Here is a 27,994-nt window from a genome sequence, read left to right as displayed (position 1 = left end):
TTTATGTACAGCCACACATTTTGCTAATACTCCTACTAAGGGATGTGGTTTCCCGCATGCTGTTATGTAGATCATTATACAGAAATGGAAAGACAGTGTATTAGACAGTAGTGTTTACTTGTGCTGGTTTATTTGTTTCTTTGATGTGTGTGTGTGTGTGTGTGTTTGCGCGTGTGCGCGTGCGTGCGTGCTACATGACTCCTATACAGCTGTTACCCTCAGCGCTCTATCAGTACTCTCAGTAGTAGTCGTCTGATGTGGTGGATTACATCCACCTGAGTGAAACTCGCCCTTTTGTTTTGTTTGTTTGCGCTGTCAGGTTCACATGCTTATTTGTCTTCTTGTTAAGCTCATCTGTTTGTTGTATTGTCTGTATTGAAGGCCGATAAGCTTTCAGTTTTGAGCGTTTAACCTCTTCCATCACTGATTTGTGTTTTGATGTGTGTCCAGGTGTGCTCCCGGCTTTCTGGGGGAGTACTGCCAGCACAGGGATCCCTGTCAACCCGGCTTCTGCCAGAATGGCGGGAATTGCACTGTGACCATGTCACTTGGTGTGCCTGTACCGGGTAGTGCCACCTGCTCCTGCCCTCTTGGTTTTACTGGACCGCACTGCCAAACTACCCAGAACTCCACGTGTTACCCACACAACCCCTGTGAGAACCAAGGTCACTGTACGCTGCTGTCGCTTGACGAGTACAAGTGTGAGTGCCCGGTAGGATGGGCAGGTAAGCTCCCGTTTGATCGTCTCTGCTCTTTCAAGAGCCTGATGCATTTTTAAACAGCCCGTATGACTGTTATAACCAGTTATAACTTTTGGGTCTTTGAAAGATTTTAATAATCTCTAATCACGTCACCACCCTCTGAGAGTCATGAGTTTCATAGCTCCGCTGTGCTGAATAGGAAGTGAGATCCAAAGAGCTAAATGTTAGTTGTTCATCCATGCTGCATTCATGAACATCCAACATCATGCTTCGTTTCAAGAAAAACAACAGATTTATTACACATTTCCACTTCAAAGCTTCCTTAATTATATTCATTATATCTTTGCTCACACAAATACAGATGTGTTATTATTTTTTCATTATAAATTCCACCTGTCACACTTTGCTGTGAAATATATGATTAGATCTAACTCTCAATTCCTTTTTTCTTTTTACTCCAGAAGTACAAACCAAAATACATGTCAACGCAAGTTAGTCCCGACACCCCCAAATCATCTATCAGTGATTTATTTTTATATTCAAGAAATCAAACGATATCAATAAAATTCTGAACCTTAGTTACTAAACATAGAACGTGGAAAGTTTGCACGCTGCTTTTCTTCTGATTTTTAGGCTGCGTTTCTCGATCAGTGACCACTAAATCTCCGCTCTTTGTGCACTTTTGCGTCTTTCAGGAGCACGCTGTGAGTACAAGGACAGCTGTCTCTCTAGTCCATGTGCCAACGATGGAAAGTGCAGTGCTCTCTCCAGCGGCAAATACACGTGTTCCTGTCCTCCTGGTTACAAAGGTCCTAGCTGCCTCAATGACACAGATGAATGTGAAGACACGCCTTCCCTGTGCCAGAACGCAGGCCGGTGTGTCAACACCCACGGCTCCTACAAGTAAGAGCCTAGTTTTTGATACCAAATTCAAAAATGCTCACCGTCAACAGGAAACGCTGATCAAAATGATGTCGCTCTAATTTCTGCTTAAATTTGTGAAAATGATGTTAAGATGTTACCTGCTCTGCCTTTGATGCAGGTGTTTATGCACTCCTGGGTATACGGGTCGACATTGTGAAAGCTCGTACTACCCCTGCTCGCCTTCACCGTGCCTGAACGGAGGCACCTGTCAGCTTAACTTGGACATGACCTACTCATGCCACTGCCTTCCCGGTAGGATTTCAGTTTCCGAAATTTAAAAAAAGAAGCATGAAATAAAATCATTAAAAAAAATATGCTACCACAGCTGTTATTTATGTATAAATGAAAGTAGGTTAGTGTTTCTGAATTGTTACACTATGGTGTTTTGTGTGCAAATAGTCTGATGTTGTTGGCTCTGTCATATCTGACACGCAGCACTGTCAGAGTGCTACAGTTAGCGGATACATACAACAAATACACACACGTGATGTTTATATAGCACCAGACGTTGTTAGAGGACGGCATACTAGAGCATTATGCTTCACTGTCTTCCCAAATCAACACTTCATTAAAACCACTAATAATCAAATGTATTTATTTCATGTACGTCAGGTTTCAATGGCACTAACTGTGAGAACAACATCGACGACTGCCCCAATCACCAGTGTGCCAATGGAGGAACCTGTATGGATGGGGTCAATACCTACAACTGTCAGTGTCCTCCAGAGTGGACTGGTAAGGCACTTTCATGTGCAGTTATTTATGTGTGACTAACATTTTCCATATGTGCCACTCTTATCTGTGGCTGAAGATGACCTGAAGTCTGGAACGTCACCTCCCCATCCATAGCAGATTGTTTGAACTGTTTAAAAACATTTCTTTGACATTTTGGCTATGTTTGATTGTTTTCTACACACTTCTGAGGACTGCTAACTCTCCTAACACCTTTGCGTGGCATCCACAGCACTTGTGTTTACAAAGTGAATATGCAGGCAGCAGCTTTCTAGGGCTTGTCTGAGTTTTGTAGCAACGATGATGCTTTAATGATTCAAAATTACAACATTTGAGTCCCTCTATGAGGAAAAATTATGTATTTTGGTTCTCTGTCATAAGCTCAGCATGTTGTAACGTGGCAGGCAAAGGATTAACCTGTTCGTTTTAAATCCCCCCCTCACAGGTCAGCACTGCACAGAGGACGTGGATGAGTGCCGGCTGCAGCCAAACACCTGTCAGAATGGAGGTACCTGCAGCAACCTGCCTGGTGGCTACGTCTGTGTATGCGTCAATGGTTGGAGTGGACCTGACTGCTCTGAAAACATTGATGACTGTGCAACAGCTGCATGCAGTCAAGGCTCCACATGCATAGACCGTGTTGCATCCTTCATCTGCGTGTGTCCTCATGGAAAGACAGGTGGGCGTTCATACGAAACCCTGCACAACGTTAACTCTAGTGTAAATAATCGTGCCATGAGTTCGTACTGAAACTATAGATTTCCTTGACCCTTTCCTCAGTACTTCAGAGAAATGCTGCTTTCTGTGGAACACGTCTAACCTTAACTGATGTTTTTCTAAGCACATGATGCCTCTGTTTTTGTTAAAGAATATTTCACACGGAAATGAAACTGAGCTGTTACTCTGTAAAACAGTCTAATTATACCATAGAATATGTTTTTGCATTTTCACCCTGCTGATTAGTCAGCACGGTTTTGGCGTTAGAGCAAGGTAAGCCTCCCCCAAGTAGCAAATTTGCATGGACTTTGTTTTTCTCTGAAACGGGTATATAACCATGTGCAGGAGACTCTCCGGGGACATTTTGTCTCACCATAGTTTGCATTAAAGTCTTTTATTTTTTTCACTCATTCGATTTGATGTAATGTTCCCCTCAGGTCTGCTCTGCCATCTTGATGATGCCTGCATCAGTAATCCCTGCAGAGAGGGCTCTCAGTGTGACACCAATCCCATTACTGGTATGTTCAACTGTAACTGTCCACCTGGATATATTGGGCCCACCTGCAACAACGACAGAGATGAGTGCAGCATAGGTGAGTCTTCTCAGCAAATAAGCTTTAATCTCTGCCAGCCTCTGTTCTCTGCTGTTATTTATATACCTCTGCTGTTTACCAGCAGGCACCAACCCCTGTGAGCACGGTGGGCAGTGTGTGAACACTGATGGTTCCTTCACCTGTAACTGTGTTCGAGGCTACGCGGGCCCACGCTGTGAACAAGACATAAACGAGTGCGCGTCAAACCCTTGCGAGAATGACGGCACTTGTCTGGATCGTATCGGGGAGTACACCTGCATTTGCATGCCTGGTAAATTTCTTGTAATTTGTTTAAATAATGTTATATTTTAACACAGCAAAATGTGAAAATTGACACACGTGAAAATTCTGTTTTATAGTCAGAAACGGGTCATTTTGCATTTAACCACAAATCTTAAAGTAAATAACAGCAGTGTCATCCACTTAAAGTTTGCTCTGTGTCCTTGATCCATGACCTTCAGTGTTTTTGTTGTTGCAAAATTGTATAGTTGTTTCTATGTACTTGTGCAGGATATGAGGGGAATCATTGTCAGCTCGAGGTGGATGAGTGTATGAGCTCGCCCTGCCTGAACAGAGGCAAATGTCTCGATCAGGTCAGCGGCTTTATCTGCGAGTGCCCAGCAGGTTGGTACACCTTCAGCTGTGTTAGTGCATTCCCCTGACTCATTTCTGCCGACTGAACCTGTTTTTAAAAACTAAATCTTTAATGAATCTTATCAATATATTAATTTTGTTTGTTATGTTTCTAGGCTTCAGTGGGGACATGTGCCAAATAGACATAGACGAGTGTTCCAGCACGCCCTGTTTAAATGGAGCCAAATGCATCGACCGACCTAACGGATATGATTGTGAATGTGCTGAAGGTAAATGGAAATTGCAACATGTTTTTGACCCAGAAAGTAGTCGCTGAAAGTCAGTTCAGAGAGTAAGAAATTCCCCTCTACCCAGGTTTCACCGGTCTGGTGTGTGAGGAGAACATCAATGACTGCGAGCCAGATCCATGCCACTACGGTGTGTGTCAGGATGGTATTGCCACCTACACCTGTAAGTGCAATCCTGGATACACCGGCTCCATCTGTAATATCCAGCTCAACGAGTGCCACAGCAACCCTTGTCAGAACCAAGGACGATGCATTGACCTCGTTAACACCTACAGTTGTCGCTGTCTACCTGGAACCACAGGTCAGTACTGAGTGTGCTGCAAAGATTCTCCAGAATCTCATTTAATGGTGCAATGTGATAGAAATTGTGTCATGTGATATGTGGAACAAACACTGTGACGTTATTCATTGAGAAAAGCTTGAGAGAAAATGAAGTGTGATGAAAAGTCATTCTGAAACACGATAGTGTGGTCACCAAAGTACAAAGGAATGTAATCATTAGAGCGGTTAAAATAGTTGTTAGTCTCTTAATGGCAGTCGTAGTTGCAGCAGTAGCCGTTCACACTGAACAGTTTTAGTTCTCATTCCTCATACAGCATTTTTAGAAGTATAAATGAGCTCTAACTGTGCTTCTGAGCATTTCTAAATAACCTATTTCACAAATGCTGTTTAAGTCCAAAGTCGTGTAATTGAGTCTTCTGGTGACTTGCTTAAATTGAATGAAAAGATCCCGGTCCCTCACATCTAGAGCCTCTCGTGTAGTTTGAAGTCTACAGTACTCTTCAGTGTAGCAGTCACAAGTCTCGGTCAGGCGGTTAAGCCCACGTTGCTTTCTGGATTAGTAAGATCTTAATTGTGTTTTTACCACCCCAAGGCTTGGTACTGAAGTCTTGCATTCAGGCTTCATTCTGTCACTTCCTCTCTTCTCAAAGTGTTTCTGTTATTTTGTTCTCCTTCGCTCTGTTCACATTTAATCATCATTGCTCTAATGGTAATCACTGATGTCACACTTTAAAGCATTCCTGTGGTCTAGTTCGTGTAGTTTGAAGTCTACAGTACTCTTCATATATATATATATATATATATATATATATATATATATATATATATATATATATATATATATGGTCATATTTTCTCACATATTGCTAAATTCCTTTTTTTTTCTTTGGTCTCTTACCCCCCCCTGGTGGTAAATGACATTCTGTCTATCTGCATTTGAATGGAAGGAACAAGGTTTTTGGTACTGACCAGTACAGTATCTGTGAAGAGCAAAATGATTGCATTGTCCAAGTTAGTTTTAAAATTTGTCTGTCCTCTACATGCAAGCAGTCGATGACTGTGGTGAAGAAGAGCTTCACGGAAGAGACTTTGAGCACAACCGAGTTCAGTGTGAGGGGCATATAGAGACCACAAGTAAAAGGACGATAAACAAACTTACCTGATAGCAGTTTAGCTTTTTAAAATCCATATATACTTGTGATCAAAGGCTGCTGCACAGAACATGAAGTCTGCTGGGTGTGCCGGACGTCCCAAAACTGGTCTCAGGCTAAGTCATGACAGCCAGCTGGTTCAAGGATCGTAGATTTTATAACAGCTGCTCCATCGACTTTTCCTCTAATGCAACTCCTCACTCGCATTAATCATCAGATTCTTTTATTGTGCCACTTTTATATATATTCTAGTGAAAGGATAAACTCTTAAACCCGACTGTTGTTACACGACATGAATTTGTCTTTGTGTACTTTCTGCTCAGGTGTGAACTGTGAGATCAATGAGGACGATTGTGCCAGCAACCCCTGCGTTCATGGAAAGTGCCAGGATGGCATCAACAAGTACAAATGTGTTTGCACCCCGGGATATTCAGGTACGTTTTTGCCTCATGAACATGTATAAAAGGCCTCAAAGCTGAGGCAGGATAAAGTGGCCTGAAATCATCACGTGCCCTTTTGATGCTACTAATTACCTTTAACTTGTTCTCTAACAGGAGTAAACTGTGAAGACAACATTAATGAGTGCATGTCAAATCCATGTTTGAGCGGGGGAACCTGCCAAGACAAAATCAACGGGTTCCACTGCCTTTGCCCACCCGGCACCCACGGCCCTCTGTGCCTCTCTGGTAAAGACCATTGTGCTCATCAGCCTTGTCAGCACGGTCACTGTGTCGAACAGCAACACGGGTAAGTTATGTCTATACTGGTGTTTTGTGTTTTACATTATTGGGATAAGATACAGTCATTTTTATTATAGTGGGAATTTCATCCAATTAATTTTCTCACTACTGATAATTTGCACTTACTTCAGATAGATATGCAGGCATTGTTTTTTCCAGCATGTCAGCATTTTTAAATTTAACATCTCTTCACATATATATGCAGGAGCTAATGCTGTTACTGTGACATCTTTCCTTTGTGTGAAGGTACCGCTGTGAGTGTCAGGCTGGCTGGGAAGGACAGCACTGTGAGCTGGAGAAGAATGAGTGTCAGTCAAACCCATGTCTGAATGGTGGCTCCTGTGTGGATCGACACAACGGCTACACCTGTCAGTGCAAACTTGGCTTTGGAGGTAAACGCCACCGCTATCTTTCGTTTTATATAAGAAGTATTTTAAAAATCTCCTCCAGTCCTTTCTGAATTGATGCACAGTGCAGAGGTTCCTTTTCGTGCCTGTGTCAAATGCCTGTGCTCAGAGAAATTTCCAGTTTCAACAGACTCGGTTTCTGTTGAGAAACTTTGCCGATATCAGCGAAACATCAAGTCTGACACGTTATTGTTGACTCCTCTTTGATCAGGTATTAACTGTGAGAAGAACATTGATGAATGTGCATCTGGCCCGTGTCTGAACCAAGGCGTCTGTTTAGATCTAGACAACGGCTACACCTGTCAATGTAGTCTGCCGTTCACAGGTCAGTGATGGCACATTTACTCGCTTGTAATGTCACAATTTTAAGCTGCTGTCTAGATATCACTTTGGAGAATATTTCCATATGCATGTTTTGATTATTACAAATCTCTGTGAAAATAGGTAAACACTGTGAGGTGGAACAAGTTCCCTGTGCCTCCCATCCATGTAAAAGGGGAGGTGTGTGCCATCCAACTCCAGATTACACCTCTTTCACCTGTCGATGTCCTAGCGGTTGGGAAGGTATGTGTTCGTCGGCATGCATTTGTGTGTGTGCTTGATGATGGCTGTCAGCCGTAATATTAGAACTACATTTCTAATATTACGTATCCCCGCTGGAATTATGCTGTTCCAATTGTTTTTGCTTTTTGTGTTTTTGTCCACACTTGCATAGGTGCGCTTTGCAATGATGATGTAAACGAGTGCAAGAACAACCCTTGCAGAAACAGCGGTCGGTGCATAAACAGCCTGGGGAGCTACATGTGTAACTGTCTGTCTGGATACAGTGGACACAACTGCCAGATAAACATTGACGACTGCTCACCGAGTGAGTTTAATTTGGTCACTTTATTGTCTTTGGATCCAATATCGTCGTAACTTCCACCAGTCTTTTATTTAATTTAATGACGTTTAAAATAAATAACCATCAGCGGTTATTTAATAATAGCTCATAAAAGCCAAAGGTGCTCATACAGTTTGAGTCGTGCTCAGATGTGTGCTTGTTTATTCAGTAACTGGTTTAGTGAGCCTGTTCCTCCTCTCGTCTGTGTTCTGCAGACCCGTGTCTGAATGGAGGCTCTTGTAGGGACGAAGTCGGGAGTTTCGTCTGTGACTGTCGCCCAGGTTTTGAGGGAAAGCGCTGTGACGTTGAGATTAACGAGTGTGCCAGCCATCCCTGCAGAAACGGCGCCTCCTGCGAGGATTACGTCAACAGCTTTGTATGCAAGTGCCGACCCGGCTTTAACGGCATACTGTGTGAAAACAACATCCCCGAGTGTACTGAAAGGTAAGCGCCCTGTCGACACGAGAGATGCTGTCTCCCAATATGTGCGACCTGAGTACGAATACATACATATTTCTGCATCAGTAGATTTTAAAGACTTTCCCCGCCTAAAGCCCTGTTTTCTTTTTCTTCCTCCGTCCAGCTCGTGCCTCAATAACGGGTCTTGCATCGATGACATCGGTAAATTTACCTGCCGTTGTCATCCGGGTTTTTACGGTGAATTCTGCGAGTATGAGAAGAACGAGTGCGACTCTCAGCCCTGCAAGAACGGAGGCACTTGCACTGACGGTCTGGGTACCTACCGCTGCACCTGTCCCATGGCATACAGTGGACAGAACTGCCAGGTAAGTGTGCAGTGTGGGTCTGCATAATTCTGTAATTCCTTTGTAGGTACAAGGAGAGTTGACACATTTTAAAAGGCTAATTGGGTGTTGTCATCACCCCGCTGGGGTGCAGCGTTGACACCAAGTTTGTGAATGTGATAACTTGAGAACGAAGCTACTTATGAGCTTCAAATTGATACCATTGGTGCATCTACTTGGAGGCTGCTTCATTGCTTTCTGTAGAGCCACGACAGGCGGCCTCGTGCACTCAGATCTCTCATATTTGCTGTTTTAAACAGTCGATGTCATCGAAGGCGCTGTGAGTTGTGCTGGTTTGTTTTTATGAAATGATTTTAAAACCTTCTTTTTGTATGCAGAACTATGTGAACCTGTGCAGCCAGGTGCGCTGCCATAATGGTGGCTCCTGCTCACAGACAGCAACTTCCTGGACCTGCCACTGTCAGCCTGGATGGTATGGACGTTACTGTGATGTGCCCAACCAGTCGTGCCAGGATTTTGCCGCCAGGAAAGGTGAGGAAGTATTTTTTTGGCAGAGATATCAAGAGTGATAATGACCTACTGTTTATATTATTGCAAGTAAAATTTAAAATACTAAATGTAGCCCGAGGATTTTGTTACCTTCCTGCTTACAGTTTAATCACTGTAGTAGGCTGCCTCTGTACACGGTAAACTCATCATATGTGTTTGGCTGCAGGTCTGCAGTTGGAGAATGTATGCAAGAATGCTGGCCGGTGTGAGAATGTGGGAAATGCCCACAAGTGCCACTGCCAGCCAGGATACACAGGCAGCTACTGTGAAGACATGGTCGACGAGTGTCAGTCAAACCCTTGTCGCAACGGTGCTACATGCAAGGACTATCAGGGAACGTATGAATGCGTAGTAAGTGCACTCTCAGCTTGATATGTGTGCATGTGTTGGCAGGTTTTATGTTTAGGTTCTATATGCAAACAACTGAGCTAACCTCTGTGTTTTGTTTCATTGTCCCAGTGTAAACCAGGCTACCAGGGGGTGAACTGCGAGTATGATGTGGACGAATGCCACTCAAAGCCCTGTCTAAACGGAGGAACATGCATCAACCTCATCAATCACTTTAAGTGCGCTTGCCCACCTGGAACACACGGTACGTGCACATAATAGGAGATTCGTTTAACAGCTGAGGAAGCTTTAAACTTAAAGTATGGACAGAAAGTGATGCTAATGTTTGAGGATAACCTTTCCTGCTTCTTTAGTTGTTCTTGACGTGGGAAAGGAAACGTTGATTGGATGTTGTACTTTTCAAAAAAAGTTTCTTTTGTTGGATCTAAAAATAAAACTGAGTGCAAATTAAATGCTGTCTGTTCTGTATGTCGTAGGACTCCAGTGTCAATTTAACGTGGATGACTGTGCCCCCAAGCCTGGCTCTCTGGAGCCTCTCTGTAAGAATGGAGGACAATGTGAAGACGGTGTGGGCGGTTACAAGTGCAACTGCCCGGCGGGGTTCACTGGTGACCACTGCGAGGGGGATCTGAACGAATGCAAGACTCGACCCTGCCACAGTCACGGCAGCCTTGACTGCATCCAGTTGGTCGATAACTACCAGTGCCGCTGTCGCCTTGGTTACACGGGTATTTTCACATTAACCTCTGAAAACAACACAACAGCACCACAAGTAATTTTTGCTGTTTTTTTTTAAAAGGCGACGAAATGTGTTTGTTTCCTCAGGTCGTCATTGTGAATCCATGGTGGATCTCTGTCTGTCCAGTCCGTGCCGCAACGGAGGCGTCTGCTCTATGAACATGAGCTCTGTGCACGGCTACAGCTGTTCTTGTCCTCGTGTAAGTTCTCTTTAAAGCTTCTCCTCTTTATCCCTCATACGGCCTTTACAGCTCTTGTTATTTGCCCGTTGTGCTCATCAGCTTTTAATAACTACTGGTTTCATTCTTATTCCTTAAACACTCCTCCATGAGTTTGTCCTGTAAGTGCTGGTGATAACAGCAAATGGAAAAGGGCAGGCAGCCATAAGGCTAGAGAAAGACGAGCCTTCTTTGTTTTTAATAAAGAAATCCAGATATTTCTTTGATTATGCAGAAAGCAGCAGGGAACAGTAAAAGGGGGTTACCTCCATTCAGCTTCTGAAACTGATCCAGTGTAGAAAATGAATAATGGCATGAATTACTCATGATAGTGGTGGGATGCTGTGTTGTAAAGATGACTCAACTTCATGTTTCACTCTACATGCTCTTCATTTCACACACCAGCAGGAACATAATACAGCTTGTTTTTCCAGAAATGTAACCACAGGCTACAGATCAGTTATTCTACACATATATAAGTATTGCTGTACTTGGATGAGCAGGGTGAGGGATGACACTGTCACATTTCATAAGCTAGTTTGTCTAAAAAAAAAAAAAAGCCTATAAAAACGTATAAATGTTAATGATTGTCTTTGATTATGCTGCCGTGTAGCTACGGCCACGACAACTGTCACATCTGTGGCGTGTAACACAACAGCAGGTTGGCTGTTTGTCGTTCTTCTGCCTGAACGTCAGTGCGTGCTTTTTCTCTGCACTAACCTCTTGCTCCCTGTCTGTTCTCATGCTTGCTTCAGAGGGCCACACCATGGCTCAGGTACAGTAGAGTAGCAACAGTCTTGTAGGAGAAACTAAATGCTTGTTGTAAAAGTTTGCCTAATAAAGTAATATCTACTGCCTTACTATCACACCTAAACAGCATGTTGTGTTTTATAGGGCTATACCGGGTTGGACTGTGGGGAAATGCAGGACTGTGCAAAACAAGGATGCCAGAATGGCGGGCAGTGTGTGAAGATAGCGTCCGGCCATCTGTATTGTCAGTGCAGGTCGGGCTTCAGCGGGCCACACTGCGAGGTGAGATGTCCGTTGCCCTGCCAAAATGGAGGAACCTGCGTGAAAGACCAGGCATACCCGTTCCAGTTGAGCTGCCACTGCCCGCTCTACTTCTCCGGACGATACTGCGAGAACAGACAGATTATGCCGACGCCCCGGAGTTGTCCGTACGAAGACTGTGCAAGGCAAGCAGGAGACAACGTTTGTGACGATCTGTGTAACAACCATGAATGTCAGTGGGACGGAGGGGACTGCTCGCTTCAGAGGGAGCCGTGGACAAACTGCAAGGCCTCTGTTCCCTGCTGGGATCTCTTTAAGAACGGGCGCTGCGATAAGGAGTGTGACAACCCCGGCTGCCTCTTTGACAGCTTTGAGTGCCAAATAACCTCAAACTCCTCCTGCAAGTATGTGACTCTCCCCTTGTCTCTTCTGTAAACATGTGTTTAAAATCAAATCCTTACCTCTTGTTCTTGATTGTGATTTCTATGTAAGGTACGACCAGTACTGCGCGGACCACTATGGTAATAAAATCTGCGACCAGAGCTGCAATACGGAGGCTTGCAGTTGGGACGGCCTGGACTGTTCTGACATTCCTGCCAATTTTGCGGGCGGCACACTGGTTCTCGTGGTCCGCCTGCAGCCTAAGGAGCTGCTGGGAGACCTGAGGGGCTTCTTGCGCTACCTAGGAGCTCTGCTGCACACCAACGTTCAGGTGAAGCTGAACGAAAACAACGAACCAATGGTTCTGCCGTACTTCGGAGCACTGAAGGGACAGGGACAACATGCCCAGAGAAGCAAGCGGGAGCTGCACAAGGAGGTTATTGGGTAAGGATACGACAGATGCGTAATTTCTTGTCTGTGCATTTCTTTGCCAAATGAATCACAAATTTCTTGCTTACCGGCGACTGAATTTCACTTTTAATTGCACAGCTCCGAGGTGCACCTGGAAATAGATAACCGCAAATGTTCCCAGAGCCCCTCTCACTGTTTTTCAAGCACAGAAGAAGTCGCTTCCTTCATTGCAGCAGCCCACATCAAGGCTGACCTCCCTTACCCTCTAGTGTCTGTTGACAGTAAGTAAATCTGTCATTCAGAAATGAATGGAATATAAGTGCTTTATATCCATTTTCAAACTAAAACCTCTGTATTTACACTTGTCTTTGTACCATTCAGGCATTTCTTCCCCACTTCCACCTCCACCACAACCGCTGATGTATCTGATTGGAGTGGCAGTGGTTGTTATTCTGCTCATCCTGGTGCTCGGGATGCTAGCAGCCAAAAGGAAACACAAACACGGCGTCCTGTGGCTGCCTGACGGCTTCATGGCTGCTACAAATGACAAGAGGAGAGAGCCTGTTGGACAGGATGATTTTGATATGAAGTGAGTTCACGTACAAATGAACACCGTGTGCGTAAAACAAGGTGGAGAGGTTGAGTGTGCTCAGGTGAAATATATGCTGTAATGCAAGAAGGTTGTTGTTGAAATGACCGCAATGAGCTTTCAGGGGACCATAGAGTATGACACAGATACAAGCAGGATGAGAGTCATTGTCTTCAAAGCTGCTTTTGTTTCTATATCAGGAATTTTAAGACTGATGGAAGCATGATTGATGGAAGTCAGAGTCAGAGATGGCTGGAAGATGAGGCTCCATCCAAGAAACCGAGAGTAAGTGAACAATAAAGCCGTTTGGCGCATACGGAAAGGCTTTGGTCATTGTGAGTTTCACTCTGAGATCTGTTGCTTTTTATAGACTGAAGACAAGCCCTTGCTGCCCATCGCTCTGGACGGAGGTGTAGATCGAAGAGAGTGGACCCTGCAGCATCGCAAAGCTGCTGACATCAGCCTCACTCCTCCTCAGGCCGACCTGGACACTGATTGTCTGGACGTTAACGTGAAGGGACCCGGTGAGGGGAACAAAAACCTTTAGATTTGATAATTTTTAAAAATCTGTCTCGCTAATGAATCTTCACTCTTTCAGACGGCTTCACGCCGCTGATGCTGGCATCGCTGCGCAGTGCCGCTCCGGACTGCAGCCTGCATGGAGAAGAGGAGGAAGAGAGCGGAGATGAACTGGGACCGAGCGTCATCTCGGACCTGATCTCTCAGGGAGCGTCTTTGATTGCTCAGACCGATCGTACCGGAGAAACCGCTCTTCACCTGGCTGCCCGCTACGCCAGGGCCGACGCCGCTAAGAGGCTGCTGGACGCCGGAGCAGATCCAAATGCCCACGACAACATGGGGAGGACACCGCTGCACGCTGCTGTGGCGGCTGACGCTCAGGGAGTCTTTCAGGTGAGACGCCTCTGCGATCTGGTGCAGATCAGTGTGACGGCCAGTCGCGTTTTGTTCACTGTGTCTTTGCACCCTTTCAGATTCTGATCCGTAACCGTGCAACGGAGCTGGACGCCAGAATGAACGATGGCACAACTCCACTGATCCTGGCGGCCAGGCTGGCTGTGGAGGGCATGGTGGAAGAGCTGATCCACTGCCACGCTGACATCAACGCTGTGGACGACCACGGTCAGAAAACTAATCCTCTTCTTTGTCTGAAGCTTTTCGTATTTAATGTGTGAATAACTTCATTAAAGAATGTGAGTTTTAATGTAGTATGTTAGCAGGACAAGCATATACCAACACAGGGACTTGCTGCGTTTACATTATTAGCTGTAATTTTAGCAGTAATAATAGTTTTCTGGCTAATGCGGCTCTGGTTCTTCTCTCATCTTCCCATCCTTTTAGGTAAATCTGCTCTGCACTGGGCAGCTGCAGTCAATAATGTTGAGGCCACACTTGTGCTTTTAAAGAACGGAGCCAATCGTGACATGCAAGACAATAAGGTGAGATGTTTTGTTTTCATGTGCTGATTATAAATCACAACAAACACAAGGACAGTTATGAAATAGAGCTGTAAAGAAAAAATAGCAGACTTTATTTGCAGAAACATATTTTCTCCCTAAAATCTGTCAAAGATTTCAAAAGCTGCTCTGTGTTTGTTGTGTCGGCTGTGGGACACACCCTGTATGGGTTAAACTGACCGTGTAAACAAACTGTGGAGCCGGTCCTGCTTTTCCTGTTTGTTCGTATTAAAATAGGAGCTCCTTACGCTGTGCTTACCGCTCCCTTTGCTTCTTTCAGGAGGAGACCCCGTTGTTTCTTGCAGCCCGGGAAGGCAGCTTCGAGGCGGCACAGGTTCTCCTCGACCACTACTCCAACCGCGACATCACTGATCATCTGGATCGGCTTCCCCGCGATACGGCTCAAGAACGCATGCACCACGACATCGTCCGTCTCCTGGATCAGTACAATCTGGTTCACAGTCCCCACAATGGGCCTAATCACATGGGTGGAGGAGGAAACTCATCTGTTATGTGTGGAGCAAATGGAGCAGGCTACATTGGCATGCGCCCTGGACCACAGGGGAAGAAGAGCAGGAGGGGTGGGGGCACAAAAGTAGGAGGTGTTGGTGGAGGGCCCAAAGAAATGAAAGACATGAAGGCTAAGAGAAGGAAGAAGCCTGCAGGAGGAGATGGGGCAGCTGTAAGTGCTGGGGTGGGAGCAGGAAATGGAGGAGGCACGGCAGCAGGAAGCACCAATGGCATGAAGGCAGCAGGAGGCCTTCCAGAGAGCTCCGTCACCATGTCGCCCGTCGACTCCTTGGAGTCTCCTCACTCCTACGCAGGCGACGTTTCCACTGCCGTCTCCACCACGGCAAACTCCCCGCCCCTGCTGAGTAGCCCCACCTCCAGACAGATGCTGCCCCCTGTCAGCCACATGTTGGGACAGCAGCAGACCTGGGTGAGCATGAACAAACACGGATACAGCCCCATGTTCAGCCTGGTTCCTCATCAGATTCCGGGATCCCACCCCGGCATGGCCCAGCACCACGGCCAGGGTTGCGGCGTCGGGCTGACCCCCATGAACGTCACCGTGACCAGGGAGCAGCTGCCACCCATCGTCACCTTCCAGATGATGACTCCCGGAGCAGGCCAGACCATGCTGAAGCAGCCTCAGCAGGGGCAGGTGCAAGTCACGCAGTCCCAGGGTCAGAACCAGACTCAGAGTCACTCCCAGCAGGCTCCGGGGCACCTCCACTGCACCCCAGGGATGATATACCAGATCTCTGATCAGATGGCCATGGCTCACGGGCTCCCTCACACCCTGCAGCACCCACACGCTGTCGGCCACGGAGGCCACGCAGGGATCGAGGGCCAGTCTCGGGCTCTGCCCTCATACCCGACCATGCAGAGCCCGGTGGATAAATACCCAACGCCTCCATCGCAGCACAGCTACACCACAGCGGGCTCGGAGGGCACCACGCCCAGCCACTCTGCCCACCCGCCCAGCGAGCACCCGTATCTCACCCCCTCGCCGGAATCCCCCGACCCCTGGTCCTCCTCATCCCCGCACTCCAACTCGGACTGGTCCGACGTCACCACCAGCCCCACCCCTCTGGGGAACTCCCACCACACACTGCCGTCATCACACCACACACACATTCCAGAGCAGGTGCAGCTGCAGCCGCAGTCGCAGCAGATGCCGCAAGCGTCTCAGCAGCCTCAGCTCGGAAACATGCAGGTGTTTGCGTAGGCGGAAGAGGAAGAAAGCAGAAACCGATTGACTTTGGGGCTTCTGTGTACTCATAGTAACACAATCAGTACGTTCTCACGTCTGTCTTTAATCCCTTATTCTTCTTTAATAATCAATCACCTCTTATGTTACCTTCTCTTTGTACTTCAGAAGACTGTGTATAGTTTCTTAAACATTTTTGAGTAAAAGTCTTTTGGAGTTTTTCTCTGATCGAGTTCTTCTAAGTCCAGTGAGGCAGCCTTTGCTCTCTGCTGGCTGGATCGAGACTTTTCATGTTTTGGCACCAAACACATAAACTGATCATCGAGGAGCTTCTGACCAGCTGGTGCGGGATTAAAAAAAGACCAGCGAGAAAAGACTGGGCACTTCCTGCATTGAGATCGTCCGTCTCTGTTCAGTGTAATAAACCTGCCAGTACTAACACCTCATTGAAACCATTCACTTTAATACGATGGGTCATATTCAGTGGATATTTTTACTCTCAAAGGAAAACCACGTTTGTTGCATTTGTGCTTTCGCTGGGTTAAAGGGGAGCGGCACTGAGAGGCTGTTGTACGATCAGAAAAAACAACAAGTGCATGTAGCAAACGCACGGCGAGGCCTGCTGGGCGGTGCTGCGTGGGTCTGCGCTCGTCATGTGAAAGTTTTCAAAGTATTTCAGAGGTTTGATGAAAGTAACATCTGCTAAACATCAAATATCTGCCTGCACACTTCAAAAGGTCAGAAAATGGAGCTCCACCTGCACGCTATCGCTGCAGTCCTCGGGTGGTGTAATGAGAGTGTGCGGTTGTCTCTCTGCAGGTGGTACAGCTGTATTTGAGTAATTAATACTGAAAAGCGTACATTAGTTTGTCACCAGATTCAGTATGTTGTATATGAAAATGTACAGACACTCCGAGCATCTTCTGCTCGTTATATCTGAGCTTAGCATGTCTTTTGTTTTGTTTTTATATGAATACGGTGCACACTTCCTGTATAATTCTGAATCTCGCCGAGGCAAATCGCCACGTCTTTAAAGTGCCTCTGTTATAAATAGCGTCTCTTCCAAAGTTATATAACCATAGCTACAATCAGTGCGTCTCCGCACGTCTAACGGTCGTAAATCGTGCGTAGAAGGAGAAAGTCACTTGTCTTCTTTCTTAAGGTCGATGTTGAGCTTTTATGTGGCTGCTGTGTTTAAAACAAAAAAGGACAATCGTTCAGCGTTCAGAAAAATCTCACATACCAAATTTTGTTTTATTCAGCCAAAAATATGAAACCTGTGTCCAAACTTGTCATTTGTTGTTCTTGTTTGAAAAGTCAGACACACAAAAGCTGCACCTTTCTGCAGAGTTGTATTTGTAGACCCGGCCTGAAAACTCCCCAAATCCACGTTTGTACGAATGTAGGGGCGCTCAGGCATCAGATAACTTTTTTTTGTATGAATCACAGCAGCTCCAGTGCATATGCAAGGTTATGAGGTCATGTCTATATTCTGTATATAAAATGTTTTTTTTAAGTTTACTGTACTCTTCTCTGTTAACCAAATAGCCCGTAATATACCTGCAATATGAAGTAGTTGTTACCGTGTTTGTGTGTTGTAGAACTAAAACTGATCAAATCTGTTGGATTAAAAAAACAAAACAAATGATCGAACGAATGCTTTACTGAAATAAAGCCAAGATCTCCACACACGAGTGCACGTGCTGTCTTGTCCTGGAGCATCTTCGTGTCTCGGCAGGTTTTTACAGGTGTGTCATTTGCAGGTGGATTTTTTTTTTTAAGGGCCTCCATGTTAGACCTGGTAGATGTAGCATCGTGTTTTTCGCTCTGCCTGGTAAATCTGCCATTTCTGAAGGTTAAACTTGAGTCAGAGGCTTTATTGTTTTGTCCTAATTGATTCAGGCTTCATCTGCATGAATCATCTTGGTAAGCGGTAAATGGATGGTATTCATATAACACATTTCTGCTCCTACTGAGCACTTAAAGCCACGTGTATACAGTGCTTTTCTTTATGCACACATGGATGCTCTTTAATCCCTCCTCAGACGCACAGTGCAGACGTTGTACTGCCAATAAAGCACAAAGGTTTGAACAGTGCCTGGGATTTGGATAGAGTATTTTCATATAATTCACATGTATTTATGTACTGTTGCATCACTACATAAATACACCAAAGAAGCCAAACTGAGTCACTTTGTAACTTCCAACATTTCTCTGCTGAATGCAAACCAAGAATAGGCTTTTAAATAAGAAGATCTCAGTGGTGGTGACATGATCACTGGTGTAAAGACAGATTTAGAGAGCCTGCAGAGGTCTGTGGACGTCTGTAGGTCACAGCAAAACTTGTAAGATATTAAGTGTGTATTTCTTTTCCTCTGTGTTATATGTCTGTCTCTCCGTGTGGCATTTGCATGTCTGTGTGGGTTCTCTGGCTTCCTCAGACCGACTGCATGTCAGTCCAGACGTGCAGTCGGGAGGTTATGTGAAATGGTTATTCTAAATTGCCTATAGGTGTGCATGGTTGTCTGCGGCTGATGTGACATTGTTTAATTATTATTATTCACATCTGCACCATCAGAACATCTGTTTTCAGCACCAAACCTCAGTGTGAGAATGCCGACGCACTCGCTTTCTGCATGTTCCTTTATGGCTTACAGACACACACACTAACTCATACCCTACCACACTTAAACACACAGACACGCACCAAATCTCGTCCAGGAGATACAATACTGTCAGGAGTCTTTTTGCTTCCTACTAATGTAAGAATCCTTCCAAGGAGACAGATTAAATTCTATTACATGCCTCAGTGTGTTTCTATGTATATACTGTAGTTTATTTCATTGGTAGCTTGTCCAGGATGTACCTGGCCTCTCACCCTATGGCAGCTGGGACAGGCTCCAGCCCACCTCCGCGACCCTGAAATGCACTATAAATGGTCAGGCATTGAGAAAAATGTTCCATCTCATTAACTTCAGAAGTTTAAAACCTTTACTGAAAATGCAAATCGTTTAAATGTATAATAATAATAATAATAATAATAATAATAGAGTCAGATATTTTCTGTTTGGAGTTTTCTCCCGTTTATCCTGCCGAGGTGCTGTTCCGTGTCAGCCCAGCAGGAGGCAGAGTCTCACACGAACCCGAAAACGACGAGAACACGAAGAAGAGTTGCTAACGCGGAAGTCGTCCGGGATCTTATCTTCACCTGGCTGGAGTTTTCTTCCCCGTGGAGACTCTCCGTGCAATTTACTCTTTCCTCTGGTGGACGTTTTAAGCGGGATGGCGGGTCGTGATGCATTGGTCGGTGTGAGCGTGCTGAAAAGTTAACGGGCGGTTGATATCCGGTGCGGGTCAATGGACGCCAGGACCTGAGCTGCTGTTTTGACAGCTGTGGTGATCCGCCAGCACCGTGTCCATCTGTCCGTGTGAGGAGCCGCAGAGAGCGGACAGCGCAAGACCGAACTGAGCGTCTGCAAAGTTACTGGTGAGCGGACCGAAAGGTGAGACCAACCGTCGGCATTTCCCACCGCCTCGGAGTAAAACACCTGCTCCTGTTCTTGCACCCCCCGGCTCTGTTCTCCTCTGCTCATCTTCAGTCTCCAGCTGCTCGCCGAAACGTGGCCATGGCTTCTCCCCGGCTCAAGTACCTCTCACTGGGTGTGCTGGTGTTCCAGACCACCTCCCTGGTGCTCACCATGCGTTACTCCCGCACCCTGCAGGCCGAGGGCCCGCGGTACCTGGCCTCATCAGCGGTGGTGGTGGCCGAGGTCATGAAGATCCTCACCTGCGTCCTGCTGGTCTTCAAGGAGCACAGTGAGTCCGTGTACACAGCTCCCGGTACCGGCACCGGTCCTGTCATGTGTGATAAACTTTAGGCCACAGTGAAGTGTTATAAATGCTCAAACAAGTCCAGCTGGATGTGAGCAGGAACCATCACGGTGCCGTCTGAGGTCTGGCTTCTTTGATCTGTAAAGCACAAATCATGCTGGGCTTGTTGTTTAATCCCAGAACATGAAAGATGATTTAAATGTTAAATATGCTTGTGGCTGAGCAGCTCCTGCAGCAGGAAGGCAGTTCAAACTGATCCAGTGATCCAGGACCAGCACTGTGAATGCTTGTGACTAAAGTGATTTTTATCTTATTTCAGCTTCAGTTCTGTGTTTATTAATAACTTCATCTGTTCAGAGTTTACTGATGTTTGCTTCACCAGAGGTCATTTTTTCCCGATTACCTGAGAGGTTCTGTTTCTGAGGTAATCAGGATGAATTCTGAGAACTTTCACTAAAACTACAGAAAACAGGGATTCGCACGTCCATGTGAGCTTCCTGATTGGATATCATTAGTCCAAAAAAACAAAACAAAAAACAACCCTCTAGCTGGGCTGTCGTGTCTTGTTATTTTATCTTCCACCCGTGGGTCTTCGTTTCCCTGTGCCTTGCTTCGCTCCGGTGCCGTATTTGCTTTGTGTCTGGGTTTTCTGTCGTGACTGCCTCACACGTGCTGTTGATCTTTGTCTCTTTGCAGAGTTTCAAACATCTCGTGTGCACAGATGGTCACGTGATACTCGTTTACAGGCCTCTTATTTCAGACAGAATCTTTTTAACACGACTGAAACTGAGAGTCCTGCTTTAAATTGGAAATGTGTCAGTGTGCGTGCAGCCTGAGGATTTGCAGTCAGGTTTGGTGGACTGTTCCTGACGTGCTGAAACTACAGTTGGTGGGTTTTCTGGATCAGTGAGGCTCAGAATTCGTTTTTGGATAATAGCAGTCTTTTTTTCTGAAAACTGAAAAGTACTTCATTCACTGATCAGCAAATACAGATGTTTTTAGACACAGTCTCTGTTTTCAGAGGCTCGGAAGTAGGGCTGCCACAAACGATTATTTTGATAGTCAACTAGTCACCGATTATTTTTGTGATTAGTCAACTAATCAGATCATGCATCCATTGTATGTAAAACAGACGGCTTGTTGCACCAGCATGCATCTGCTCTTATATAACTATCACTAGCTTACAGCTTTAAGTGTTTAAGGTATGTGCTAACTAAAAATAAAGACAAGATGGTAGTTTATTAAATTTTAATTTAATGTGCAGATTGTTTCCCCGGAGTTCAATAAACTCAGCCGATTTACTCAGAAACAAAAAAAATACTGAAAAAAGCCAAACAATAGCATTATTAAGTTATCTAAGTGACTTATATATCATGTTTAACCTGAGTAGCGAAAGACAGCGGTGGGTTTGAAAATGATTTGCCCAGAGTCCAGTGTTCTCACCAGCTCTAGTGAGCCTTGAACCCCGGCTCGCTATCGAGCTGGTGGGTAACAGACGTCTCCGAAAATGTCGGAGCGCTTTTGAAAATATGTGGTGTCTTGATAAACTGAACAGATATTTGACGTTTACACAGCTACATTCTCGCCTGAAAACACATTAAACGTTAAAAGAATAATAAGAGTAGTATTAAAACTAACTAGCTGCCGCCATTGTTGGAAACTGAGCAAGGCCGCGCTATGAATTCTGGGACACTGCTTCTTCTTCTTCCAGGTTTAACGGCAGCTGGCATCCTTGTACATGCAGTGCTGCCATCTTCTGTTTCAGTCCGTTATTACACTCTTAAATCCTACTATTTATTCCTGCGTCTTTTGGGATCTTACAAAGCTTCAAACGACGCGTCGACTATTAAATTAGTCGTCGACGATTTTGATAGTCGACGTAATCGTGACTAGTCGACTAATCGTGGCAGCCCTACTCAGAAGTAATTGGACGACTGCCTGAAACTGTTTCATTGCCAGGTGAGGCGTGTTCCCTCAAAGTATTTCATTGTTGTTTTTGTGATATGTTTTTTTTCAGTGACCAGTAAAAGTCTGAGCCACTTAACCGGTTCTGTTATTGAATTATTATCATTAACATTAATTATTAACATGTGCTCAGGAAACAGACGTTCATTAACTTGAACTTGAATGACGGGAAGAGAAAAATATGGAGGAGGAGAAAAACGACTCAGGATCTGAACAAATAGCACATTGTCTGTCAACCGCAGTGGAAGCAGCATTATGACCTGGGCGCGTACGTCCGGGTCTTAGTCACCGGAACCAGCCCACTCACACTTATTGATGATGTGACTGCTGATAGAAGCAGCAGGATGAATTCAGATTCAGCCAAATGCTGCAAAACAAAACTGTCTTAAGAGCCTGAGTATGCTGCAAAAGCAGCCCGAGAGGTTCTCACAGCAAAGAAATGTGATGGTCTTAACCGCCAGGGCAGTCAGCTGATGTCACTTCAAGCTTTTCAGCTATTAAACACTAAACTGGGGGCAGAAGAAAGTAAAGATAGCTGCCGTGCCGGGCTCACGGAACATCTCAAGGAAGGAGATGCAGGATTTGGTGATGGCTGTGACTTTAAAGCTAAAAGTCGGCACTGCAATCATGTCTTGGTTGTTTTATTTAAAATCCAAGTTCCTGGCTCTGGCTGTAAAGCTGGATTTCTGAGCCTGGACTAACAGGAGCTCGTCAGGCGATGTTTCTTGCGACGGGCCACAGCTTGGGCCAGAGAGACCACTTCTCTTTTTACTTTCTGAATATTAAAAACTGTGACGGGGAATCCTCAAGAGGCACCGAAGCTCTCAGTCATCTTTGCGTACTTTGATTTTGATCTAAAGCTCCAAGCTTGGTTAGAATTTATAATCTATACGTGTGGTTTGTGTCTTCTTTCCACGCTGCAGGTTACAGCATGCGTGCTCTCAACAGCGTCCTCCGTCAGGAAATCATTCACAAACCCGTAGAAACACTGAAGCTGGCGATCCCCTCGGGGATCTACACACTGCAGAACAACCTGCTGTATGTCGCCCTCTCCAACCTGGACGCAGCCACCTACCAGGTAAGCAGCACGGCAGGTTAATCTGCGGGCCTCATGGCCGCCGTGACGACCGGAGGATTGATCGCTTGTTCCTTTGTCTCCATCAGGTGACGTACCAGCTGAAGATCCTGACCACGGCCCTGTTCTCGGTGTCCATGCTGGGCCGCAGGCTGGGCGTGTACCAGTGGCTCTCGCTGCTGATTCTCATGGCTGGCGTGGCCCTTGTGCAGGTGCCGTGCATCTCGAATCACTGTTTCACCATTTCTTGAGACAATCAGCTTTTATTTGCGGTCTTAAAAAAGCTAAATGTGTAGAGATAGTCAGACATAAAACGCAGGAATGAAAATGCACCTCTAAGGCTGAAGGAGGCGAGCTCAGAGATGTTTTGAGGCTGACAAAAAGACATTCAGGAAGTAAAATGGATTTGTGTATTCAAATCACAGTCAGCTACTTTACTTATGTTCACTGAGCTCAGAGAGAGACTGGAAAAAAGCAGTGTGTGCACGCAGCTGACACTTTAGTCCTCTTTGTCTGCTGAGCATTTACTCACTGAGTGTGCTGTCTTTTTTATTTGTTCTGATATTTAAAGGCCAAATAAATAATGAGGCTTGTACTAGAAGACTGAGTAAATGTTGGCTGCTGATGAATGATGTGTCAGAGGAGGAATGACTGTTTTCATATCACCTCCTCCTCCTCGGCTAAACAAAGAAAATGGCAATCAGTTGGCTTTACACTTATTCTGAGAAATATTTAGCCGCGAACGGATCTCAGTTTGTCCAAGGTACATGCAGGAGTGACCGTGGCTTATCAGCGGCACTCCGCGAAGGCTCGCACTCACGTCAGATATGATGCTAAAGAGCAACTGTTCTGTTTCCATCTCAGACCCTACAAACACACAGAAAACAGAGTCTGCAGAGAAACCCCGCTTTTGTTTCGCTGCTCGTTTCCAAGCTGGTGCTGTTACTTTTCACCCAGCGAGCTTTGTTGCGGAGCTGATGGTGCTGATGTTGGAGGAATATACCACACAATAGCTTCACTTTGTCCTGAATCTTTATTTATCCAAAGATGAAAGTGTGAGATTTCTTCCTTTGCACATTCAAAGCTCAGCATCATCTTTTTTGTACATTAATGCCTGTGTTTTCCTGCTTACTGCAGCACATCACACAAGAAGTCTCACTCTGCAGCTTTTTCACAACGCAGCAAAGCTGTGACGATGCCGTGTCTGAATATTAGGTACCCGGCATGAGGGATTCAGTGAGACTTCACTGTGAATGATAATCATTACACAAAGTTCCAGTTTACTAAGTACATACGAGTTTCTCTGGAAGGCGCACGTTGTATCCGCTGGATGTTTCATTGGATGTAAAATACACAGGCCAGGTTTGTTTGTTTTCTCTGGACATCATCACGTCGAACCCTGTGACACACTGGATTGTGTAGCACTGATTATTTTTGCAGCATGTACTTTTATTCAGCAGGAGATGTGCAAGAGAAGAGAAGTCTGCTCCACGCAGTTATCATAGACTGTATCTAAATGATGGAGGAGGCCATAGCGGTGTTACGCATTGGCTCCTGTTTGGAAGCTTGGGTGACTGAATGTGGATGAGAGGTGTAAGTCATGAGCCAGGACCCACCTGCTAGTCAAAGTAACTGTGACCTTTAAACGGGTGAACCTGGATAAAGTGATAAAGTGTACTTCAGTATTGAACCAATAAAGAAGCTTGTTTCTGCTTCCAAGACGGACGTTTCTCACGGCAGTCACGTTTAGAGCCAGAGAGCTGGGGGTGAGATCTGGTCTGGTTCTGTCAAATTGGCCTCTGAGCATCTCTGACGCTGGCCTGTCAGTCTTTTAAAAACTAAAACCTAAAAGCTGCTGTGCTGCAGGAACTCGAAACACACAAAGCAGACTTTGGACTGTTTCGCCACATTTTGAGGTGGATAATCATTCCTTGAAATGTTTGTTGGGTTACGATTTAACTTCCTAATCGTACATGTGGGGAGAAGAAAGCTCGAAAGAGTTTTTTTTCACCTGTTAAAATTTAAGGCTCTCCGGTTTGTGCTTGCAGTGGCCCTCTGACTCTGCCTCCGAGAAGGAGGCCCCGTCTGCTGGCTCCCAGTTCGTCGGCCTCGCCGCAGTGCTGGTGGCGTGCTTCTCCAGCGGCTTCGCTGGTGTCTACTTTGAGAAGATCTTGAAAGAGAGCAAACAGAGCGTGTGGGTCCGCAACATCCAGCTGGGTTGGTATCTATCACCAGGCAAATCAGTTGTGAACTGATATATACAGCCTGTATATGTTCTTGAAACGCAGTCCAGCGCAGTAAAAAGTATGGAAAAATAAAGTGGAGGCCAGAAGAACAATGATCTGAGATGCTGTTGCTTAAAAGTGATAAATGGACCAGGAAGCTCCCATGTGTGCAGCGGTTCCTCGGGTCTTTGCTCGGGGAGCCAGCTGGGCTTTTTACCCTCCGATATGTTTCTGTTAGATGAATGTTCCTGTCTAGTTTATTTTTATCCGGGAACGTGTGAGTATGTGCTGAGTCTCCTGCGATTCCCTCTGAGCTTACTGCATCTTCACCTGTGTTAAACCTCAGAGCCTGAGCAGCAGGAACAAGAAAGACGATCAAAAACGAGAATTTAATCATTAATTTAGGCCTGATTTTAGTGGAAATATTCTTGGTATATTACTATTAAATAATAGAAAACAGCAGTGTTGGGAATGCCGCTCTGAAGTGCTCCATCCCTGCGTTTCAGGGATGTTCGGCCTGGTGTTCGGGCTCTTCGGGATGATGGCCTATGATGGGGAGCGAGTGAGGGAGTCTGGAATGTTTCAGGGATACAACACGATCACCTGGACTGTTGTAGCACTGCAGGTAACTTTCACTCGCTGTGCTGTCGCGTATATTGTCGAACTTCTGGGCTAACAGACTGTTTAAAGCTGGGGCTCGGACTCCCCGTTGGCCCTACAGGTCATGCCTCTGTCCATCTGTGTCTCTGTGTTTGTTTTCTCTTCAGGCCCTGGGTGGTCTGGTCATAGCAGCGGTCATCAAGTACGCAGACAACATCCTCAAGGGCTTCGCTACGTCACTCTCCATCATCCTGTCAACGCTGATATCGTACTTCTTGCTGCAGGACTTTGACCCAACCAGGTAAAGAAAGCAGTCGCTATCTTTTTCTTTGTTTGTTTTTTCCTTTTCACTTTTCTTTCTTTGAGCTCAATGAGTTTTCTGCTCTTGCCTGCAGTGTTTTCTTCCTCGGGGCCGTTTTAGTCATCGCGGCCACTTTCCTGTACGGCTACGAAGGCAAGCCTTCCCCCAATCCCAGCAGGGCGTAGGACACACGGCTGAAACTACAGCAGCCTGCGGGAGGTCGTGCTGACACGAAGGGAAAGGAGGACTGGACTGCCTTTATGTTTTCACACTATAGTGTGAAAACATAAAGGAGGATGTAAGCAGGTTTGGATCAGAGGAAGGTTTTTGTTTTTTTTTAAATTTTATAACAACGCTGTGACAAGTCTCACACCAAAAGTGCCTCAGCTGAGAAGGAGAAGCAAGGAGAGACGAAACCAGGAGGGCGTGTTTTACTTTTCTTCTGCGATTACAACAGCGCACATAATTCAGCTGCCACGCCCGGTGAAGGGAAACTGGACCGACTGATTGTCTTCACCAGGAACTAGTCTGACTGCCTGTTAGTGTTACGGCCACATCAGTCACCCAGTGTAACAAAGGAGCAAAGAACCAGAGGGTGGGCCTTTCTAACTATTCTTCCAAGCCACATTTGCCACGTAGCCCAGTGGCTGCCGCCTTCACCTCGGGGTGTTTAACGCTCTAACAGGTACTCCTGTCCTGTTTAGCTCAGAGTCTGAATGAGCTTCAGCTCTGAAACTACAGCACCAAGCGGAGAAGTTACACTGAATATTGGAAATCATGTTAATGTTTGGTGTAAGTATTAGCACTGTTAACATTTAAATCTATAAATTAATGGGCGGTTTAATTTATTCATTAGGCTTAGCTTAGTTTTCAGAACCACTGTTGACGGTTAGCGTGTCCTCTGCCTGTGTAACAGTGTCAGTTGGTGATTTTTGTGGCGGAATAATCAGAATGTGGTCCAATGAAACTGAAGCTGGTTACATCATTTACAGAGAAAGTAACGTTTGATTTGATGATTTTGTTTGTTTGTTTTTTCCTGAAACTACTTTTTTTTTTTTTTTTTTGGGATAAAGCGGGTATAATTAAGAACTTTATTATTTTAATTACCAATATGTGAATCTTTTATAAAAGAAACATGCTTCCTTTGACTTACGTGCATGTGTCAGTGTGTCTCCTCTTTGATCATTCTTACTTTACCACAACACACGGCATTTACATTTTCTACCCCAACACATAGACTGTATATAAAAGATGGATACCTGCTTTCAAATCTGATGTCATTGGCTGCATGGATGTCCAAATTATTTGGTTCCTGTGACATCGCTGAGGGTTAAAAAAAACAAAGTATTTTATCCTCATTTTTTTCCACAATTTTTTAGTTTTTTGGAGCAATTCACATAAATGCATTTTCGCGTCATATTTTCACAACTCACTCGGTGAGTCAATCTATTTCCTAACAATAAAAGATGCCAAAAAGTGGACCAAACTGCAGTCAAAAGGACCTCTGAGGTGATCCATTTGTTAATAACAACCATGAGGTTCGTCATGAATCTGCTGCGTAGTTTGGATGACGCGCTATTAGGGCTGCCACGATTAGTCGACTAGTTACGATTACATCGACTCTCAAAATTGTCGAGGACTAATTTAATAGTCAACGCAATATTTGAAGCTTTGTAAGATCCTGAAAGACGCAGGAATAAGTAGTAGGATTTAAGCGTGTAATAACCGACTGAAACAGAAGATGGCAGCACTGCATGTACAAGGATGCCAGCTGCAGTTAAACGGCAA

The 27,994-nt window shown here is 45.4% G+C and overlaps 2 protein-coding genes across 5 annotated transcripts in view; both read left to right on the top strand.

Moving 5' to 3' along the window:
* notch2 (notch receptor 2) overlaps positions 1-17,900 on the top strand; it is a 40,203-nt gene extending 22,303 nt beyond the window's left edge. Inside the window, exons 3-35 of one of the 2 annotated variants that reach the window (XM_040040425.1) lie at positions 451-725; positions 1,397-1,604; positions 1,744-1,877; positions 2,238-2,360; positions 2,803-3,036; positions 3,512-3,667; positions 3,750-3,938; positions 4,178-4,291; positions 4,417-4,530; positions 4,616-4,849; positions 6,305-6,415; positions 6,536-6,728; positions 6,968-7,113; positions 7,340-7,453; positions 7,573-7,692; positions 7,844-7,996; positions 8,227-8,455; positions 8,595-8,796; positions 9,153-9,306; positions 9,491-9,675; positions 9,784-9,916; positions 10,149-10,400; positions 10,498-10,610; positions 11,523-12,043; positions 12,132-12,464; positions 12,570-12,712; positions 12,813-13,020; positions 13,221-13,305; positions 13,391-13,544; positions 13,619-13,932; positions 14,013-14,160; positions 14,380-14,477; positions 14,776-17,900. In XM_040040425.1, coding sequence (XP_039896359.1) covers positions 451-725; positions 1,397-1,604; positions 1,744-1,877; positions 2,238-2,360; positions 2,803-3,036; positions 3,512-3,667; positions 3,750-3,938; positions 4,178-4,291; positions 4,417-4,530; positions 4,616-4,849; positions 6,305-6,415; positions 6,536-6,728; positions 6,968-7,113; positions 7,340-7,453; positions 7,573-7,692; positions 7,844-7,996; positions 8,227-8,455; positions 8,595-8,796; positions 9,153-9,306; positions 9,491-9,675; positions 9,784-9,916; positions 10,149-10,400; positions 10,498-10,610; positions 11,523-12,043; positions 12,132-12,464; positions 12,570-12,712; positions 12,813-13,020; positions 13,221-13,305; positions 13,391-13,544; positions 13,619-13,932; positions 14,013-14,160; positions 14,380-14,477; positions 14,776-16,227 — 7,342 coding nt within the window. In that variant the 3' untranslated portion in view covers positions 16,228-17,900. The remainder of the gene's footprint in view (positions 1-450; positions 726-1,396; positions 1,605-1,743; positions 1,878-2,237; positions 2,361-2,802; positions 3,037-3,511; positions 3,668-3,749; positions 3,939-4,177; positions 4,292-4,416; positions 4,531-4,615; positions 4,850-6,304; positions 6,416-6,535; positions 6,729-6,967; positions 7,114-7,339; positions 7,454-7,572; positions 7,693-7,843; positions 7,997-8,226; positions 8,456-8,594; positions 8,797-9,152; positions 9,307-9,490; positions 9,676-9,783; positions 9,917-10,148; positions 10,401-10,497; positions 10,611-11,522; positions 12,044-12,131; positions 12,465-12,569; positions 12,713-12,812; positions 13,021-13,220; positions 13,306-13,390; positions 13,545-13,618; positions 13,933-14,012; positions 14,161-14,379; positions 14,478-14,775) is intronic. The other variant, XM_040040426.1, reaches the window with a different exon arrangement.
* Positions 17,901-19,245: 1,345 nt separating this feature from the next.
* Positions 19,246-27,354, top strand: slc35a3a (solute carrier family 35 member A3a). 3 transcript variants are annotated; one of them, XM_040040429.1, is made up of 8 exons: positions 19,246-19,696; positions 19,809-20,025; positions 22,929-23,083; positions 23,170-23,292; positions 25,129-25,297; positions 25,812-25,930; positions 26,073-26,206; positions 26,301-27,354. In XM_040040429.1, exons 2-8 carry the CDS (start codon positions 19,836-19,838, stop codon positions 26,389-26,391), a joined length of 981 nt encoding a protein of 326 aa, XP_039896363.1. In that variant the 5' UTR covers positions 19,246-19,696; positions 19,809-19,835; the 3' UTR covers positions 26,392-27,354. The 3 variants fall into 3 exon arrangements, with proteins under 3 accessions (XP_039896363.1, XP_039896362.1, XP_039896361.1); XM_040040428.1 differs by having other exon boundaries at positions 19,247-19,712; XM_040040427.1 differs by having other exon boundaries at positions 19,249-20,025.
* Positions 27,355-27,994: the final 640 nt, after the last annotated feature.

The sequence above is a fragment of the Simochromis diagramma genome, unplaced genomic scaffold (genome assembly GCF_900408965.1).
Source record: "Simochromis diagramma unplaced genomic scaffold, fSimDia1.1 OVJJ01000026.1, whole genome shotgun sequence".
Lineage (NCBI taxonomy): Eukaryota > Metazoa > Chordata > Actinopteri > Cichliformes > Cichlidae > Simochromis > Simochromis diagramma.
This window is presented reverse-complemented; position numbering and strand designations above follow the sequence as displayed.

Bases quoted from the DNA above. Each gene is read 5' to 3' on its own strand.
- slc35a3a (XM_040040429.1), top strand. From the start codon at position 19,836: ATGGCTTCTCCCCGGCTCAAGTACCTCTCACTGGGTGTGCTGGTGTTC. The intron at 23,293-25,128 runs GTGCCGTGCATC...TTGTGCTTGCAG, and splicing joins CTGGCGTGGCCCTTGTGCAG to TGGCCCTCTGACTCTGCCTC. The intron at 25,298-25,811 runs GTTGGTATCTAT...CCTGCGTTTCAG, and splicing joins GGTCCGCAACATCCAGCTGG to GGATGTTCGGCCTGGTGTTC.